The sequence below is a fragment of the Dipteris shenzhenensis genome, chromosome 2 (assembly GCF_047967505.1).
Source record: "Dipteris shenzhenensis isolate YYH24624 ecotype China chromosome 2, Dip_SZ_1.0, whole genome shotgun sequence".
Lineage (NCBI taxonomy): Eukaryota > Viridiplantae > Streptophyta > Polypodiopsida > Gleicheniales > Dipteridaceae > Dipteris > Dipteris shenzhenensis.
This window is the reverse complement of record NC_141597.1, coordinates 35,219,045-35,240,002: the sequence shown is the minus strand read 5'-3', so window position 1 is coordinate 35,240,002 and position 20,958 is coordinate 35,219,045. Positions and strand designations below refer to the sequence as shown.

General features: G+C 46.3%; 1 protein-coding gene across 7 annotated transcripts in view; it reads right to left on the bottom strand.

The window, feature by feature from the left end:
* The window catches only part of LOC147904679 (nuclear pore complex protein), an 80,567-nt gene that overhangs the window by 35,423 nt on the left and 24,186 nt on the right, over positions 1-20,958 (bottom strand). For all 7 annotated transcript variants that reach the window (XM_087387953.1, XM_087387959.1, XM_087387950.1 and 4 more), the window contains 2 exons: positions 13,545-13,610; positions 13,129-13,215 (listed from right to left, as the gene is read on the bottom strand). In XM_087387953.1, the coding sequence (XP_087244079.1) occupies positions 13,129-13,215; positions 13,545-13,610 (153 nt within the window). The remainder of the gene's footprint in view (positions 1-13,128; positions 13,216-13,544; positions 13,611-20,958) is intronic.

Genomic DNA, 20,958 nt, shown 5'->3' with positions numbered 1-20,958 from the left:
TGCATAGCCTTGCTGCTATTTTTTATCAGAGTTGCGGTCCACTCTTGAGCAGCCAGCTCATTGCATGTAGCCTCGAGGCTTTGACATTTGCAGGGCACCTTTTTTTTTTGAAATTTTCATTTCTAGTGGTAAACCATGAGTCGTTTGAAATGCTTGCTGCCGCTAAGGACAGTCTTGATGGCACCAACCACATGGTTGTTAAGACACTCATGTCTAATGTTAAGACACTTGAGACACTTTAGACAGGTACTCTCATATAAGACACCTGTAGACACTCTTGTAATAAAATGCTTAAAAACCTTAAATTTTTACTTTGGAAATGGGAAGTTGGACTTTGAGCTGTACACGTGTGGCATGCCGTAGTGCTACTTTGCTCCAAACCCAAACCTGACGTCACGTACGTTGCTAACCAGTAAATCTGGACTTTTGAAGTCTTAAGTCTTGACTCTTAACTACAATGCAAATGTACTTCTAGCAGCTAGCTATGCTAGTAAGTTGTAACCAAGGGCCAAAGCTATATACTTGTTTACCTTTATAAGGTTTTTTGAATTAAATATATATTATTATAAATAAAATGACGTGTCTTAAGTTCGATGACACTCTAGACAAAGTACAAGTCTAGACTTGTTGCTAAGGGATATGTACAAACGGAATGATTCTACTACCAGGAAAATTTTGCTCCAACTACAAGAATGACCACCATGAAAACGATTCTTGCAATTGTTGCACATTAGAAATGGCTAATATTCTAGATGGATGTGAAGTCAACATCCCTAAAGGGGAATCTAGAGGAGGATGTTTATCTAGAGCAACCCCTTGGGTTCCAAATTCTCAAAAGCTAAATGTGTAGACTTGAGAAGGCACTCTAGGGGCTGAAATAGAACCCCAGGGCATGGTAGACATGCATTGATGAGCTCTTGAGACGGATTGGGTCATTTCGAAGTCCTTCAGTACCTATTTGTATGTCTTTTGGGAGAAAGGGAAAAGGGTTTCGCTTATTAAGTATGATGATCTAATCTTGATGGGTAATTGGGAAGAGAATATCAAAGAAATCTAGACACTCTAAAGGAAGAGTTTGAGATGATGGACCTTGGACCGTTGCATTATTTTCTCGTGCTAGAGATTTGTTAGGAAGAAATAACATTCTCATTTCATAATGTTGAGAAATTCTGGAGAATTATCGGGTTGAGAATTGCACACTTGCATCAATTGCAATGGAGCTAAATGCCAAGTTGACCAAGGAAGACTCATCCTCGCACAGATTACAAGACTTTCATAGGCAACCTCTTCTATAGAGACTTCGAGCTTTGTAGCTGGATTGTTAAGGCAATTTCTGTTGAATGTTGGGAGAAATGGAATGCAAAAGAGCTGAAGGAACTCAAAGTACTTGCAAATGGATAATGAAGAAAGTATATGTGATGGCCTATATAGGCCCCAAATCAACCAAAAAGTTGACCCATGAAGTCAATAGGAGGATTGGCTGAAGTCCTAAATGGCCTACAAGGCCATACCAAGGCCAAGTGCTAACAACCCCCCTCCATGGTATGGCTGAACTATCTTGGATATATCTCAGGTCTACCTGGAAACTATATCATGGTTGCACATATGGGTATAGCAACCTATGTTGGTACAAGGAGATCAACATCACGTAATAAATGGTACCAAGTGTAAGGCATGTCGAAAACCCTCAAACTTGGTTCGTGGTAGAGCCTTTGTGAAGAAACCTGTATATCTCCAGCTAACAACTGATAGTGCAGCTCAATGCGCTTGGTACACGCATGAAAGACAAGATTACGCACAGCAGACATAGCACTCTGGCTCAATGTGCTTGGTACGGGCATGAAAGACAGGATACGCGCAATAGCCAAACAAAACAGACTTAGAATGGCTGTGTGGGACTGCAATGGTACCCTTTGGTTTGACCAAGGGGATTCTCAGAGACTTACATTGACAGAGACGTTGATAGGACAAAACCTGTATCAAGTTTTTTAGCACTGTATATAGCTGTGGGTAGGCACATAGTTGTACACATTTAGGGTAGGTGTGGGCTTTTGGCATTTGTGGATTTTTCTTTCACAAGCATGATGGACTGATGTATACTTTTTTGAGATAATAAAGTATGTTTTGCAAGGACTTCATGGGAAATGATGAAATGCAATGTGGTTGTACCAGACTTCCAGAGCAAAGGTGTCCAGTGTGTGGTCAAATGAAATGTTTTTAGGGTCATGTAAAGTCAAGTCATGAAGGGGTTTTTTTATATTTTCCTGAGTCAATGTGCACTTGCATGTTGCAGGAATTTGATATGTTATGGTGTCCATGTCAAGGGGCTTTTCATGTGTGTGCACGGGGGTGCATGCAAGCTTTAATGTGCATGCTAATGTATGTGGGAATTGTGTGACTAAAGGTCCAAAATGTGCTTTTAATTTGCCTTTGGGGGATATCTGCATTTTTTAAATGGAAGAGTGGTAAATTCTACATGATGACATGGCTGGACTGATAGGGAAGGCATCCTGCTCATGCAAAGGTGGCTACGTGAGAATGAAGGAGGCGCTTCTGGATGGCAAGGTGGCGGCTGGACGTCGAAGGACGGGACTGTTGCTGAAAGAGGAGGGTCGCGACGACTACAGGAGGAGGAGTGGAGTTGAAGAGGGGTGTGGGAGGAGCTCGCAGAGGAATTCTCAGAGGGCAGAGAGGAGCTCTGGAAGAGAGCGCAAGTCGCTGCTGAGTGGCTGGAAGGAGCTCAGAAGCGAGGGGGCCAGGATTGCACAGAGAAGGAAAGAGACCAGGGATTTTTTTGATGTGTGCTCCATGAGGAGAAGAGGAGCTGTGAGGCAGCAGTGATCACGAAAAGGAGGTGTGGGAGAAGCGTTAGGTGCTAGGGGACGCAGCTGTGGCGTCGCTACTATGTGGCCGGGGAAACTTTGGAGACACGGGGAGGTCGAAGATGGCGTAGAGGAAGGCATACCGGGGACCTTGGAGAGGAGATTGAGTCTGGGAGCTTCAATTACTGGAGGCGACTCGATTGCAGGAACTCCATGAGCGAAGAGAGGTGATCGCGGGTTCTGTGAGCTGGGGGTCGTGACTGCTCAGACCAAGAGACAAATGAATAGAGGGGGAGCATCTCTGTAAGAGGGCGTGACGGTTGCCTTGGAGAGGAGCTTTTGAAGTTTGGGGGTCGAGAGCTTGAACATGGCCTGGGAAAGATGGCGCAAGGAGACCGTGAGCTGCTGGTTGTAGAAGGGCGTCTCAACTACGGAGGTCAGAGTACTTTGAAGGGCGACTGAGAGCTTTGGGATTTGGCTAGGCGTGGCTACTGCGCACTAGAGGATTTTGAACGACAGAGGGGGAGCATACACCATGAAAAGAGAAGCTGTGAGTTGGCGCTGTTTTCCAACGGGCTGTTTACTCTTACTGGAGTCGTGGGTTTCTTGGCTGTGAGAAGTATAGCTATCAAAGAGGTTTTGAGCAGAATATCTTGAGTGACGGAAAGCACACAATACGGAAAATAGAAGAGGCTGAGGCCGTTGCTTGAGATGTCTTCCGTGTGGGCTTGTAGGTGGCTGGTTATGAGCTATTGCTTAGTAAAAGCTTGAGGCATAGCTGTGGCATCATTTCTGCTGTCTGGAGGACTGTGGCGACAGAAGCTATGAGTATGAAGTACTCTACGAGCAAGAGAAAGATACAGACGCTGAACGTAGTTGTGTAAGAGCAGAGATGATCGATGCAATCCGCTAGCCAGTCCCTCTCACTCTTTGGTCACTGACTGCAGTTTTGGGGAGATGTATGGAATGCTAGAGCTCAGTGTTTGAGAAGGAGATGCTGTGGAGCAGTTATGATCACGTCAAGAGTTACGAGCTGTTGCTCTTGATGGAGGCTTACGAGTCTTGGCTGTGGGATCTTGATTGTGGGTTGATGTCTTGAAAAGTCCCAAAGATAACCTTCATGTGGGCTGTGGGTTCGTAGTATTCTGAGGCTGACTGTTCTCTGAGTTGTTGAGGAAAGTTCAGTTCTAAAGTCTAGTTGTCTCGGGTTGTGTAGTCCTTTGACTCTCTGAGTCTGTGTGATCTATGTTCAGTCAGTTTTTATTGGGGTTTGTCTCGGTGCCTAGTACAAAGACACATACTCTGGAATCTGGTTCATAAGCTCATCATCTACGAGCCCTCATTGCAGCTGATCCCTATGAAGTCTCAGCTATCTGACGTGGTGAAGTACATAATTCCTGGTTGTCTTTCCATTTTTTCCTTATCAACATCTTCTACACTGAGACACATAAGAACCTAGAGCGAGAACTATCCATAGTGAAAGAATACACCTGGGAGTTGAGTCGCAGAAAGGAGATGAGGAGAGACGGTATATTGGGTTATGGAGAGGCAATAGTTCTTTTCAAATCACACCTCAGATATCTATGATGTGGAGGAGGAGCACACATGACACATTTGGATACAAGTTCAATCAACTGAAGCACGGCTGATTTTCATTGCAGTGTGCTACTTTCCCCCAATACATCATCCTATGCGCATGAGGTCACCACAAAGGGTCACAACCATATAAATAACGATATAAGATGATATCACGGAGCCCTCTAGCCAGGGAGAGATCATCCTTCTAGGTGACTTCAATGCACGTACAAGGGACGAACGACTGCACTTACTAGACTTTGGATTGGACCCCCTCACAGAGCCAGAGATGGGCCCAGCAGAACTTGGGATAATGAGACACTCAAATGATGCACCACATGTGACAGGGTATAGGGGACATTTACTGGAGATGGGAGCAGCACACGACCTCTTCATATATAACAGTATTCAAAGATGGTCGTTATCCAAAGGACTCACTTGTTTCCCACATGAGGGGGGACAAGGACAGTGAACTACCTGATGGGTTCCCCAACCTTTGTGCAGCGCGAGTACATGATTTAACAGTCCCTCGCTCCTCCCCCCCCCCAAAAAAACTCGGCGCTGACCTCTCCTACCTAGACATCTCAACTACCACATCTCAACATCTCTTGCCCCCACTCATGTCTAGATACACTTGATCATGCCCTTGACGAGCCACCTATCTTGTGAGATGCCGACCTTCCTTGGACATGATGCAAGCCTTGCCCATGCCTTGTATTAAAGGTTCACGATGCTGCCACCAGATCGTTCCATACAACTCAGCCCAACACGCGCCCAAGCTGGGAAGATGCCCCAAAATCCATGGTTTCATAGTGACTGCCAAAGATGAGATCTCACCTCATGCACGAGCAGGCTCTAGGGCACTTGACGACATCCGAGACACAACAGATATCACGCCATCTACACACCGTAAGAGGTGGGCTTTCCTCTCACACTGACTGGATGATATGATCGCTATTTTCGAGAAGGACTCCACTATTGCATGGGGCTTCTCTCTGAGGGAAAGCCACCTATCTCCTCCATTACGGACCCAGCGTAAGCACACATAAGCGACATTGCTCTATGATGTCTCGATCCATACACCAGCTGATATGTCCTCCCTACCAAGGCCCACCACATCCATCTTATTCACCACACTGAATGTACGAGCTGCATTGCATTGGCTCCACAACCTAAGAGCCCACGACAATGAGGGGCTGTTGACTGAGCACTTTGCACATGGAGAGAGGTCTTGGCCTCAATCTTAGTGCAGATGTCCAATCATGTTGTATGCCATGGCTTCCCCTTTCTTGGAGTACCACCACTATCAAGCCGATATACACCCATGGACACTGTGAACTACCGCTCGTGATTGGTCACACATCATTGACCAAGGTTTACGGGTCGGTACTAGAGAGAGTTTACCTCCTTTACAAGACAAGGACAACGGGATTTGGGACATACTTGGTTCCAGAGAAAGCATTCTACTCTTGCCCACATCTTCACTCTATGAGAAATCATTGAGGAGGCGAGATCGAGATCCCACAAAGTCTATCCTTGATCTATAGACTTCCAGAAGGCCTTTGACACAATCCCACAATCCCGCATGATTCACATCCCAAGAGACATGATTTGGGGGTGATGAGTCTATATGAGTCAATCAACGGGAGAATACATGCCCTTCAAGGTTTGCAAACTAGATTGAGAGCGTGATAGAAGTGAAGCAAGCATGCCTTCTCTCATCGACACTCTTTGGACTCTACATTGACGAGATCACAACCTTTATTGATCGCCTGGAAGGTGAGGGATAGATGATTGCTGATTTGATGATACAGATACTGTTGTACGCAGATGACATAGTCCTTATATCTCTTCAGAACAGTGGTCATACAAAGACACCTAGAGGCCCTAGAGTTGTTTTACAGGGAGAGAGACTTGACAATCAAGCTTAGCAAGACCAAGGTTATGGTTTTCACCAGGCAGTACTTCATTAGCACAGCTTCACTTACCCAGGGGAGCCAGTGGAGATAATGCAATCATACACTTATCTAGGTTAAGTCTTCACAAGACGAGTTTTCACGATCATTCATGCAATCAGGGGGCTTACACGAGGTCAAGAAGCTCTGGCCCGACTAGAGCAAACACTCTTCCAGGACCCCTCGACGAAGGGATGTTCGTTTGATATACTAGTGATACCCACATCCATGTATGCAACACCCTTTTGGGAAAGTGATCTCTTAGCGACTAATTTGCGGATATTTGAGAGGCTACAGGTGGCAAACATTTGAGAGGCTATGGAATCCAAGATGACTCGACAGTCCCTCATTAGATAGTATAGGCAAAGTTCGCCATGACATCCCTCTAGATTAATGCCATCTTTCAAACAATGAAATGCCTACATGGGGCTTGGGCTTTGCCCCGTTGGAGACTACCGAGATTGGCACTGAAAAAACTAGCATAGAGAGGGTTAACATGGCCGGGTATGCATGTATATCTAGATGGCTTGCCAGTCAAGGTATTTAGATGAACCAACTCCCCTCCTTCCAGTACGGTTTGAATGCCACATCCCCCCTGATCCCATGAGATGATATCAATCGTATCATAAGGTTGTTTACTCCATCTCTATACGTCACGGACTCGGGGGGGGGGGGGGGGCCAAGAGTTTCCCACCAAGGTCTAGTTCTACGGAGACCACTTTTTGAGATTAACAGAGGATGGAGTGATTATCAGACCCAGTATTAGAGGATAAATGAGTCTCACATGCACTAATGTGGGTCTCGTCCCATCAACTGAGGATTGAGCCAAGTATACCTAGAGACAGAGAAGCATTTCGTATGCACTTGCCCAACCTATTATGAGATCCGTGGATGATCCATTGCTTTTTCAAGAGGGTACGAGTTTGGGCCACTCTCTACTTTCATGATTAGTCTCTATCTGATTAAGATGTGGCATTACAAAGAGACCCTATGAAGATGGACTAGACCGAAGCTCACGATTAAGCTAGGCATACTTGGAAGAGGTGGAGACCAAGGAGCATTTCATATGCACTTACCCAGCCTATTATGAGATCCGTGGACGATACATTCCCTTTTTCAAGAGGGTAGGATTTTGGGCCACTCTCTCAGTAGATCCACTTTCATGACCACACCTACATTAGTCTCTTATCTGTATCTGATTGAAATGTAGCAACACAAAGAGACCCTACTAAGACAGACTAGACAACAGGAGGTGATAGCGCCACAGCAGACAAAGATATATCGAGCACGCAACATGTCACAAATTTCCACACATTTGAGTCAGCTTCCAGGATATAGTAGAGTGGAGGAGCACGACTTAGTTGAGATGAGGGCTGAATGGATCAACAATAAGAGACGATGCGGAGCTATGGAGCTAGAGACACAAAGACCATGCACAATGCAGACGTTGACCGGAGCACACACAATGAAGGTCCAGGCTATCTCAACTCTACCCAGAGGGTCTTTGATATTATCTAGTGTGTGTTTGAGAGTGGTGTGAGAGTTGTGTGAGAAATTGTGCATATTGTTGTGTTTGAAGGGTCAGGTGGGCTTTGGGAGTGGATAAGGTCATGGACATGACATCATAGGTGAGGTCAAAGGTTCAGCCCTTGTGGCTATATAAACTTGGATCCTATCTTTTTTTTTTTTTCAAGAAAATTACTTCATTAAGTATGAATGAAAACCGCGAAAGCAAGCTCAAATGCGGGAGTACATCATGCAATGCATGAAAAAACAGCTCAAAGTGAGCTAATAAAGAACTAAGGCGCAGGCTGAAAATGCCATCTCAACCCTGAAGGCAACTCAGAGAAGAAAGGAGATCCCTTCCAAACTCTGAAAAAGTTAACTCTCCTGGCAGTGGCTGCTCTGGAGGATCCCTGCATGCTCGCCCAAATGGCCATCAGAGTGTGTACTGTGTCAGTCCAAATATTGGCCATAGTCTGGAAAGGGTGAACCTGGATAACCTCCATCGCCTCTATACACCTGGCTCTCCAGATATGCCAAGCCGCAATGCTAGCCAAAATCTCCCAAGACGTGTCTACTGAGGCATGAGCAGCTCTGAAAGAAGTGTGGGGAACATCCTGGAGGGAACAAGACTCTACTGAATGTCGCCGTACAATGAAAACTCGATCTGGATCATGTCCTCGAAAAACACCTATGGGCCCGTAAGAGATAACCAAGCCACTGAACCCCAGGTCATATAGAAAGTTGTATGAAAGAGGCTGAAAATCCTAGCAACACCTTTCCAAATCGTCCTCGCATGTCTGCACTCCCAAAGGCAATGTGACAACGAGGACAAGTAGGGCCAGCTCCGCCGAACCTGGATCTCCACAGGTTCACTGCAATCCCTCCATGAATAGAAAGCCAAAAGAAAAATGTGACCTTTCTATTCCTGAGGGATTTCCAGAGCCTACGCCAAAAGTTCTTCCGCACAGCTGCGGAAATCTGAAAACTATCCTAGTGTGGCGCTGTAGAGGGCCTCCAACCTCTACTGCTGCGCTCAAATCTCCGGGCATTTCTAACTGTATATCGAAAGAAGGGAAACCTCTTCTCTCGGTGCCCCTCAAACTCAGCCAAGTCTGCTAGAACTGAAAATGAATTCCTACGAAGTACCTTTGGCGCTAGAGTGCGAAGGAGCCCTGCGGAAGTACCTCTGTCACGTGTAGGCAGACACATCTACCTGATCTCAACCACAACTCTGTCACTCCGCTCAAGTAAAGCACGGGCCTCTGCAGGAAGGTTCTCCCTAGATCAGCGCTCCTGCATCTGAGCAGGGTCAGGAGCAGCCTCATCTGCACATGGAACCAGGACAAGGATGTCTCCTGCCTGAAGAGACGTGTCCGCGGTCCCGTCAGTGGTAGCTTGAGGTACCAACTCACCAACTCTGACAGGCACCCAACGAGCGACGATTGGAGCAGGACGTGCTAACTGTCCTGTACGCGCTATATAAGTACCAGGACAAGAGGCTGAAGGTCCTGGCTGTGAAGTCGAAGGTCTAGCAACGTGTGGGGCGGTAGGAACTGGTCGTGAAGAAGGTCCAGGTCGGTTGAAGCTATGAGGCGCACCTGTGGATCTTTTTGGTCTTTTCTTTTTCCTTGGGCAATCTCTGGCAAAGTGCCCAAGGGTCCTGCAAATCCTACACTGATCCTATCTCCCTGCAATCTCAACTCTCTGTCTGAAGAAGGAGCCATCTGGACGCTGAAGCATAATGCGGTCATCCGAGATGTTAGGGTCAGAGACAATGACCCTAACACGCGGTATCCCATCAGACCTGACTGCCTCTGCTGCTGAAGTAGACATCTCAAGGAGAGGGAATATCTCATTAACCACTCCAAAGGCGGCTCCAATGGAATGTAGCAATCGATGGTACACCTGAGGAAGACCTAGAAATCGGATGAAAAGTGACGTCGTCCGGCTGTCTTCCTCGACAGGATCAAACCCCAAAGAAAAAGGGGTCAAAAAAATCCTCCTGGAGCTCAATGCTAATGGGCTAGCCTACAGCAATGTACGAGCTACCTCCGAGGAGTCGAAAACAATCTAGAAGAAACCTCGCTCAAGCAGACAAACATCTGTAAGGTGCCCTGCGAGGTCTCCAGGTAGAGTGGCGAGCATCCAGTCCCTGGCCTGTAGCCTGGAAGGGTGGGACCCATGGATGCGAGCAAAGAGCGATGTCGAGCTCTCCTGCTCAGTATCGTTTTTGAGCTGCTGCAGCTCGTCTTTTGAGAAAACAATTGTTTTCGTGGTCGGTGGGAGTGGACGAAGATTGGTTGAAGGCAAAGCCATCGCCAATCGAGGTAGGTGAGGCCAACTCGAACACGAACAAGGTTCCTTCCGCAATAAGCTGCCCGGGAGAGGAGGAGGAGAAAGGTGAGCTGAGGAGGAGGAGGGGCTAAGGAGGAAAGGGAGGATGAGGAGGAGGGAGGAGGAGGAGGAGAAGAAGAAGAAGAGGGAGAGGGAGGAGGGGCAGGGAGCGGGAAGAAGGGGTAGAGGAGGGGGGTAGAGGAGAGGGCTGAGGCGGGGGGTAGGGAGCGGGGGAGAGGAGAGGGGGGTAGAGGAGAGGGCTGAGGCGGGGGGTTAGGGAGCGGGGAGAGGAGAGGGCTGAGGTAGGGGGTAGGGAGCGGGGGAGAGGAGAGGGGGGTAGAGGAGAGGGCTGAGGCGGGGGGTAGGGAGCGGGGGAGAGGAGAGGGCTGAGGCGGGGGGTAGGGAGCGGGGAAGAGGAGAGGGCTGAGGCAGGGGGTAGGGAGCGGGTGAGAGGAAGGGGCGGAGGAGGGGGAGCGGGCTGAGAGGGCAGGGAAGGGGGGCAGGCTGAGAGGGGAGGGGGCAGGCTGAGAGGGAGACAGAGAGAGGGCGAGGGAGGGGGAGGGAGGCAGGGGCTGAGGGAGAGGGGGCAGCAAGGGTCAGGGAGGAGCAGCAGCTCTGGTCGGCTAGCTATGCCGTGAGGGTGTGTTTACCCTTGGATCCTATCTATGATTATTGTGCTCAATTTTTTACTCTCTCTCTCTCTCTCTCTCTCTCTCTCTCTCTCTCTCTCTCTCTCATGACCCTCTCTCATGACCTTTGTGTCTCTTCAGTTGGTATCAAAGACCCAACTCCGCTTCTCCACGAAGTCTCCCAAAGGTGAAGATTGTTTTGAGGTTCATGACGAACTGCCTCGTGATTCATGAGGACATGACGTTCTGCACTCACAGTGTGGCTTTCCATTGAGTGCTTCTTGCATTCTATTGAGAACGTTCATTTGTTTCATTGTTTTATTACTACGATGCCACCAGTCCTCCTGCAAGCTGTCTCATGACGTGTGGTTTTTTGAATCACAGCAACCACAGCTCCAAAGTTCTCCCTTCCGGGCAATTATCCATGCCTGCTGCCTCCCTTATATCTCCTCCTTGCAATCAACGGAAAGGCTTTCTCGTTTTGTGTCATCCGAAATTCACTATCTCCACATTAAATTGAGCGCAGCAGCAAGCTAGAGCTCGAGAGGTCAAAATTTGAACAAATTGAGTTTGTCTGATGGAAATCTCATGGAGAATGCATGCACATTTTCAATGAATTCATAGAAGACAAAAATTCATCATGGTCTGTCCAAGCTCAGACGTCCTTGCCATTTGGGTCCTTTGATGAGTGATGCTACCATCTATATCTATGCTCGGGCAGTGTCAGTCCATCGCTTCTTGAGTCACTCCTGTTGAGGACAAGCAGCTTCCGTATTACTGCAGCAATGCTCCCTTTTTCTTTTCTTTTTTTGGTCGGTGCTATTTTGAAAAGCCACCAAAGTAGAGGGGCTTGACCCTGATATTTCTCCACTCCAAGGTCGTCGTTCTTCAGCCATATCTGCTAAGTTTAGTATGTTGTTCCTCTCATTTCTGCCAAATACCAGAGGCCTATCCACTCCCTGTCTACACACAGGCCATCGCCACTTTGGAGGAAAGTCACCAGCAGCTAGCGCTTCTAAATCTGCCCTTTCCCGATCCACGTCAACTTGCAGCTCTGTAGGCTCCTTCTTTCTCCTACAGTAAGCTGCACCCCCATCTATGGTACCGCCCGCTTTTCTATATATGTGCTGACCATGAACGAGCGGCCAAAATAAAACTTAGTTTCTTCTTTGTTTTGGCTAAGGTTGAAGAAGCCTTGACAGTGCCAACAGCCTCAAAGCCAAGTCAACAATATGGTTGACTAAGTTTTTCTTCAAATTTTCCAAGGCATTGGCCAGCTTACCTCCTGCTCACATCTATCTTACTTCAATATAGTTGACCAAGTTGGCATTGGCCAGCTTACCTCCTGCTCACATCTATCTTACTTATATCCATATCACGAAATATGGCATCTCTTTCAAAAAGTTTTCCAGCATGAGATTTACTCTTTCGAAGACCAAGATGCAGCTCCTCCTCATGCGGGAAGGCTTGTGGCACACTGTCACTACTGAAGACTATGAGCAAGTTAACCCATCTCAACATGCGGCTTGCATTGACAAGAACGAGAATGCATTGGCCATTATTGGTCTCGGACTCTTTGATAATCTGCTCATCATCTAGACCTCACCAAAACTACCAAGCAAGTATGGACTAGTCTTGAAGCAACCTTTGGTGGTAATATAAATATTACCAAGTTGTTTCTCAAGATGTAATTACATAGCATGACTTATCAAGGTTCGGATACTCTTAAACACGCTTGGCTGCTCTTAGTCTTCTCTTTCAGCAGCTTATCACCCTCAAATGTCAGCTTGACATGATGATAAGAAGGCTGTCCTTCTTAACAGCCCCATCAATGAAGAACATTTTAGGGACAGTGTGTGAGCTTTGAAAGTAGGGCAAAAAATGTCCTATGAGGAAATGGTAGCAGTTTTTATGGAAGAAGACCGGCATAAGCTCGACAATGACATATGCTGGTACTGCAAAAAGCTTGGTCACATGATTGCCCAATACTACAAAAAGATGGGCAAATAACATGACAAACATCATGCTCAGCTAGTAGCCACCACCTCTTGTACTGATTCTGATAATGAAGATGATCCAAAGCCCTCAATAATCAAAGACAGTGCAATGACGGTCCATGTTGACTCATTGTCTCTTGATAATCTTATCCTCTGAAGTAATAAGTCCCATAAATTTTTCACAAATTGTATCTGATACAGACAATATGACAATATGTTCGGACCAATATCTGTACTCAAGATCAGGTTTGTTATGCTTCTCAAACTCCCTCACCCCCCACAAGGAAAAACCAAGGGAGCAAAAACTTACTTTGAGAAGCCTCCGCTGAAGATCCTGCTCCTTTTGCCTTAGCCTCTGTATCCAAGGTAACGTATCTATTTCAAAATGTCTTTGCAGCTGCACGACAGTAGAATGTATTAAACATTCAGCGATCAAATCAGCAGCTTCAAATGGGCAAGCAGAAAGAGATAGGACTGGCATATTGTCCTGCTACATAATCAAGCAGGGTGAGCATATAGAAAGTATAACAAATATCATTCAGTCTTCAGCCAATATGCATCTGTTGCAAGTAGCTAGAGTAGTTTAACAGCAAAACGTGCTCTAATGAGCATGATCAGTTTGTGTAATGGTTTGTGTCATGTACAGGTTCTTGCACACTTGAATTTGCTATTACAAATCTTTTCAAGGAGAGCACTGTTAACTGCGTCAATACTCTCTATACTCACCAACTTGACATTTGTTTCAGTTGCCTGAAGCCTTTGAGCATCAGCAGATAAAGCCTCATCCTGCAGCTGCATTGCCAGACACAAAAGTCTTCATTATCAAAGCCTTGCAGGCTCAATGACAAATATGTGCCACTATCAAAATGCAAATCACAGAAAGAAAACTTTATCCACTAATACTATATATAATATGCCTCGTATAAATACATCCAATATCTGAAGTTTGCATAGCAGTTACAATTATGGATCATATATCCTGACATGATATACCGTACACAGCATTTAGCATTTAGGACTGCTGTGGGTGTGCCCACTCCCCGTGAGGTTAGCCTAGTGTAAAGTAGGTCAGAGGTGCCTGGGTGGAGGAGGCTCGGGGCCTGATGGAGCTGCTATGGTGGCACACTGCTGGTAGAGCTCCCAGGAGGGTTTGCTTATGGTTAGGGCTCCTCTTTGGCTTGCTGGTCGCCGCATGGAAGCTCTCTTGGAGGCGCCTATGTCAGGCCCTTGTGGTGGGCCTGCATGACCACCTTTGGGGCAGCACACCTGCTGTTTTCCAGCCTCCCCAAGAGCCTTTTTGTAGGCAGAGGTGGGCCGACCTGCTGGTCAGCCACCTACTCTGCCTGGTCGAGCTGTGTAGGGCAGGGAGTCAGCCCCTATAAGCCGTGGGGCAGCCCTTTATAGAGCAGCAGGCTGAGGCGGCCCAGTCATGGCAGGGGAGCAGCCCCTTTATAGGGCTGTGGGGCAGCCCCTATGGGCAGGAGCAGGGGTCGGCCCACATACAGCAGGGGTCAGCCCATCTACACAGGGTCGGCCCATATGTACCAACCGACCTGGCCGCGCGGGGGGGGGGGGGGGGGGGGGGGGTTCCTATATATAGGCCCCCCTCCTACACTTGTTATGTATCTCAGTGGAGCACAATTGTGCCTATATAAAGCACAGGTTTTCCCCACAGTTCAGGGGTTTTGTCCTGAGATCCCTTGCACTCTCTCTCTCTCTCTCTCTCTCTCTCTCTCTCTCTCTCTCTCTGGATCACAGACCCCTTAGGGAAGACGATGTTCCTCATATTTCATATTTTACATTTTGTATCTAGGCATTTTTGGTACTCTATTTCATTTCATTTTGTACCTAGGATTTTTGTAGCCATTTTTGGCATCTTAGCTGTATTACGATGAGGCCACCTAGTTGGCGCATCGTTGATGATGTATTTTCCTTTCGGATGATTTTGTGTCCCATAGGCCATGTATGGCCTTCCGTGGACCTTTAATAAAATTTCTTTTTTTCTTTCTTCTTTCTCTCTCTCTCAATAACCGCTGCTGATATCCCCGAAAATGCATGTGAAATCAGGGAGTTAGTGATGCAGAGAATGCTACAGAAGCTATGGCAAGAACTGGGGGAAAAAATGCAGTTTTATAAGCAGACCCGCCCGTAGTAGGCTCTATATAGGCAGAGATGGGCCAACCTGCTGGTCGGCAGGGGGGTCAGCCCTTATGGGGCCGTGTGTCTAGCCCTTCATAAGGCATATCATGGCAGCCCATATAGGGCATAGGGTCGTCCCCTGGAAGCATGCCAGTCAGCCCATATGGGGCTGCTGGTTGGCCTGCTGTACCAACTGACTTGGGGAAGGGGGGGAGGGGGGGGGAGTGCCTCTATAGGCCCCCTCCTCACTTGTTGGATCATCTCCTGTAGCATCTCTTGTACACCATTCATTGGAGGTTTTGCCCAGCAGTTCTTGGGCCTTTCCTGAGATCCCTAGAAGTCACTCTCTCTTTCCACTCAGTTCAGTTTGTGTGTGGTCTGGTTTGCTCTCTCTTTTCTGTTCAGTTTCCGCTGCACCTCTCACATGACCTTACCTTGAAGTGACTACCATACACGTGATGCCATTTCTTGATAGCATGTATGACAGCAAGGATCTCCCTGTCATGGGTTGGAAAGATATATTCCCTGTCACCCAGTTTCCTACTCTTGTAAGCAATTACTCCATGACCTTGTTTGAGAACAAGTCCTATGCCTTTAACACTTGCATCTACGTCTATTAGAAAAAACCTTGAGAAATCAGGGCAAACCAGAGGGCTCTCTTGAGCCATCAAAAGCTGACTGAGCAAGATGGGCCCACACAAAAGCCCCTTTCTTAAGCAAATCAGTGAGTAAGCTGCTCGTTTGGCATAGTTTCTGATAAACCTTTTGTAAAATGATGTCAAACCAAGAAATCCTCTTAACTGAGTAAGTGTTGAAGGGACTGGCCACTGCTTAATCACTTCTACATTAGAAGGATCCACTCGCAGGAGTAATAATATGGCCTAGTTACTCCACCTTTTGCACCATAAAGGAACACTTAGTAGCCTTGGCATAAAGTTGAAAGATAATTTTCAGAATTGCTTGATATAAGGCTTGACTGAAACATGTTGCACCAGGTCATACCATCAGCAAATATATTGATCACCTATAAGAGGTGAAAGAAATGTCTCAACCATCTCTTGCCTAAATTCCTCCCAAGCAGTCATTGGAGGTTTTACCCCACTGTTCATTTCCTAAAGTTGATGCCTCCACCACATGTGAGCATAATCCTCCAAAATGTAATACTGCAAATTAGATTTGGCAGCATCATCTCTAGGACTTAGTTTAAAGTAGTCCTCCAACTTACTCGACGACTGTTCTAGCTCATTTGGTGGTTGGATTCACCCTTAAACTTTTGCCGGATAATTTTATCGTTATACTCCTTGCCCAAGCCTGACTCTGTCCCCGTTTTCCTTCTGAATATCACTGTGAGTAGTCTTCACAAACTGAGTGAAGTCATGGCTGCTAATTGATTATAAGCCATGAGTTGCTGAGACAGAAAATCACCTTTCTTGAGATATTCTTGGTATACCCTGGAAGAACTTGGTACAGCATCAGGATTTGTACCCTGAGCTGGGCAATAATCTGAACCACAAGGAATGGTGTTGGTCCAAGTAAGTGTGAGCTTAGGGGGTTGTTGAAATTTTGACCTCCTTGCTTCTGCCATAGATTCTCTCTTTCCTCCCTGCAATCTTTTCCCACACCCTCAACACCCTGCTCCAAAGCTGAACTGAGCTAACCAGATTGACCAATTAACTGCTGGTGTTGGTCCAAGAGTTGCTGCATTAATTTACTCTGCTTCTCCATCATTAATTCCTGTTGCTCCAGCATTACTGCTATAAAGCCTTCAAAATTAGGCCTAGTGTTAAGATTGGAAGACCTGGAAGATGACAGACTCCGAAGTCTTGGAGATGATTTAATTGAAGGAACAGTATCGACTGGTTCATGGTCACTCAACCCAACATTTTCAAGAGGCTCAACCACCAAATTCACATCTTCTATCAAACCCATCTCTTGAGCTTCTTCGTAGCCCATTTTGGTTGCAGATTCACGACCATCTTACCCTTCTTGGAATTCAAAGTACGATTCCTGGGAGCCATTAGGGAAACGAAAACTTTGCTCCAATTTTGTCAACTTTATATCAAATTTTCCCCAATCTCCAATGTAAATCTGAATGGAGAGATTCTCCAGGGGTATCTAATCATAGAACAGTCCTAAATTTAGGGATTATAACCAAAAGCCCCAAATTCCAGATTCTGCCATACTTTGGCAGGTCAAGTCTTTTGATAAAAATTTGAGAATTTCTAAATGATTAGGCAATTTCTAGGCAGAGAAGGAATCAATGATCCAAATAGGAGTAGAAAACAGTATGATTGCGAAGAAATGCCGGCATCCTTGTCGAATTGCTGTCCTGTGAACAAGCCAGGTATGACATACTTGGTGCATTGAAATTATAGATCGTTGAGTTCCTCTTGCATGAGAGTAAAACCCTCATGGTTTTGTGATTCCAGCACACAAGGGGGATCAAAAGATCAAGAGCTCAAAAAGCCCCAAAATCTCAGTATTTTCGAAATTTGACTCTCTAGATGGGTGACACATGGCAAGACAAGATCCCTGGCACTTCTGGCGATGAATTTTTGCACACAGGTAGCCTTGAGTTCAGGATCTCATAGTAGCGCCCTCGGATCTCATAGTACACTAACATGCTCCTCTGACTCGATCTACTATAGTTCACATAAGGTGCATATGCGTCTCTCCCTGGGTACTCCCTCAGCTCGAACACTCTCGATGAGGAGTCGATGCGAAGAAACTCGAAACTGCCCGATAGCAATCCTCAATGAATGGGGAAGATGAATCCAAGTATATCTTGGAGGATCAACAAAGTCCTCCTCCAAAATGCGTAGGCAATGATCTCTGTAGAAGCTAAGCTTCACTGGGAGCTCACTCCGTTCCAACCAGGTCCAGAAGGTGTAGAGCTGCAGGAGGTCCTCACGTATGACCTAGTTAACCTCATGATAGCCAAGTAGGAGAAACGGCACATCAATGCTGTACTAGAATGGAGGAAGACTATCCATGTGAAGCCCTAATCTCTCAAACCACATGTCTGTACCAGCATCTCTGGTCACCTGTGGCTGCTAGGACCATAGATTCGAGGCTTGTCCATACTATGAACTACCAAAAATCTCTTTGGCTGCACCACTTGCAGTTGGTTGAGTCTTTGTCTTTGTAAAAATAGAACAACCACTTATCATTGATCTTCCACTTCACTAGGTAGTTTAGTACGATGAGCTAAAAAGATGATTGGTTAGATGTGGTGTTATCAGTTATTCAACAACATACTCATGGTTCTCTACTATGAGGTGATCTGTTTTTTTTTTTTTCAAAGAAAATTACTTCATTAAGTATGAATGAAAACCGCGAGAGCAAGCTCAAATGCGGGAGTACATCATGCAATGCATGAAGAAAAAAACAGCTCAAAATGAGCTAATAAAAAACCAAGGCGGAGGCTGAAAATGCCATCTCAACCCTGAGGGAGACTCAGAGAAGAAAGAAGATCCTCTCCAAACTCTGAAAAAAATAACTCTCTTGGCAGTGGCTGCTCTGGAGGATCCCTGCATACTCGCCCAAATGGCCATCAAAGTGTGTACTGTGTCGGTCCAAATACTGGCCATAACCTGGGAAGGGTGAACCTGGATACCCTCATCGCCTCTGTACACCTGGCTCTCCAAATATGCCAAGCTGCAATGCTAGCCAAAATCTCCCATGATGTGTCTACTGAGGCATGAGCAGCTCTGAAAGGAGTGATGGGAACATCCTGAAGGGATGAGTGTCGCCTTACAATGAGAGCTGGATCTGGATCATGTCCCTCGAAAAACACCTGAGGGCCACTAAGAGATAACCAAGGCACTGAACCCCAGGTCATATAAAAAGGTGTTGTATGAAAGATGCTGAAAATCCTAGCAACACCTTTCCAAATCGTCCTCGCCTGTCTACACTCCCAAAGGCAATGATGTACTGACTCAACTGCAATGTGACAACGAGGACAAGTAGGGTCAGCCCCGAACCTAGATCTCCACAGGTTCACTACAATCCTTCCATGAATAGAAAGCCAAAAGAAAAGAGTGATCTTTCTATTCCTAAGGGATTTCCAGAGCCTACACTCCGCACAACTGCGAAAATCTAAAAACTATCCCAATGGGGCGCTCTGGAGAGCCTCCAACCTCTACTGCTGAGCTAAAACCTCCAGGCATTTCTAACTGTGTAGCGAAAGAAGGGAAAGCTCTTCTCTCGATGCCCCTCATCAATCCATTCCCACTCCCATGAGGTGATCTGTTGGAAGGCTACAAGCAGTCAGTTTCTTCTGGCTCGTATCTATGCATCCCTAACCATATGTGCTACAGTTTTTCTTGAACATCCTTTGGCGCCATGACCTGGCCTTACAAAGCCTTTGTCGTTAAGTTATGGGCCCTGTTAGTCTATAAAAGGGTCACACTCAATTTAAACACTTCAATATTTTCTTGAACATTTAGTAGTGTTATTAGGCTTGCTTGAGGACTTGCCACATGGCACCCCCGTTACATTATCCCATAAACTCGCCCACTTTCCTAGACTTTTATATAGAAGGGGCCTCAGCTGTAGTTGCAAGGCATTCATGATAACACAATTTAGATTCCAAGTCTATGATTGTTTGGTACTTTCAAGCATAAGCCTATTGGCTGTACATGCAAGAAGGACTAAATCTAGCACCAAGCTAGCCAGCCTCGTGGGAGTTGTCTTATCCCATGCCCTCTTCTAGTAAGAATGTACTTTTCTCTCTCTTCTATTTCTGCTATTCCTGCTATCTAGTATCTTTGAGAACTACAGGACCATCATGATTGGACATGTCATGTTCAAGATATACACATCAATGCTTGACTATGAGGTTGGTTGATTCGCATAGATGTAGGGACTCAGAGTAGAGGGGCAGGCTAGATTTCAACGTGATTATGGAACCATGAACAACATACAATTCAAGTGTGTCATTGAGGAGACTAGGGCACGGAAGTAGAGAGTCTATTCTTGCTTTGGATAGCCCGCCTCATCAGACGGTTGTAGGAGTTGGGTTATGACCGGGAGATCGTTTGGGCCATCATGGCACTTTACAAGAGGGTTTCAAGTAGAGTCCGTCCATGAGCTAGATGAACAAATGAGATCATCAGCACTATAGGGGTCAAACAAGGGTGTCGTCTCTCACCAACCTTGTTTGGCCTCTACATAGGTGAGCTCGAGATATCTATGCAGACATTGGGAGGGGCTGGCTGCTCTCTTGTTGGCGCTTTCATTCAGATCTTACTATATGCAGATGATGTGGTACTCTTATCTTCCTCTGCAGAGGCTCTCCAGAGACATCTAGATGCGTTGCAGTCTTTTTGCGAGTCACATGACTTGAAGGGCAATCTTGGTAAGACCAAGGTTATCTTCAATTTATCCAGAGAGAGCCGTTCACCTTTGATGGATCACCAGTTGAGATTGTCTCGTCCTACACATACCTAGGGGTTCTCTTTTCTAGTCCTATCTTTACGATGAGACCAGCGATGCAAGCCCGTCTCAGCAAAGGATATGCCTCACTAGCCAGGTTAGAGCAGCAGTGCTTCCACTCGTACTTCTAGGAACCGCGGACCAAGGCCCTTCACAGCCCTTGTTGGGGGCCGGATCTCTTAGATACAAAGTGGGCTCGGGTGGAGCACTTACAGGTTCTTATGCTACCATGGATGATTTGCAGTAAGCCATCGGTTCCCCACCAGATCGTCTGGCCGAGTTTGGAACTTCCCCACTGCAGTTTGATGCAGCATTCAAGGTCATCACATATCTATGGCATAGACTGCACTTCGGGAGGCCGTAGACTACTATGGTTAGCACTATCCTGAAAGAAGAAGTTTTCAAAACCTTAATTGGTGATCAAGATCAATTGAGGTGCTTCAGCAAAAACTATTAGCTAGTAGGTTGAACAAATTGAATTAGAAATATAACATGCATGGGTATTGCTAGCTACCTTCCCAAAACAATCTCATCTAACTAATCAAACTACACTGTGAAAGAATGA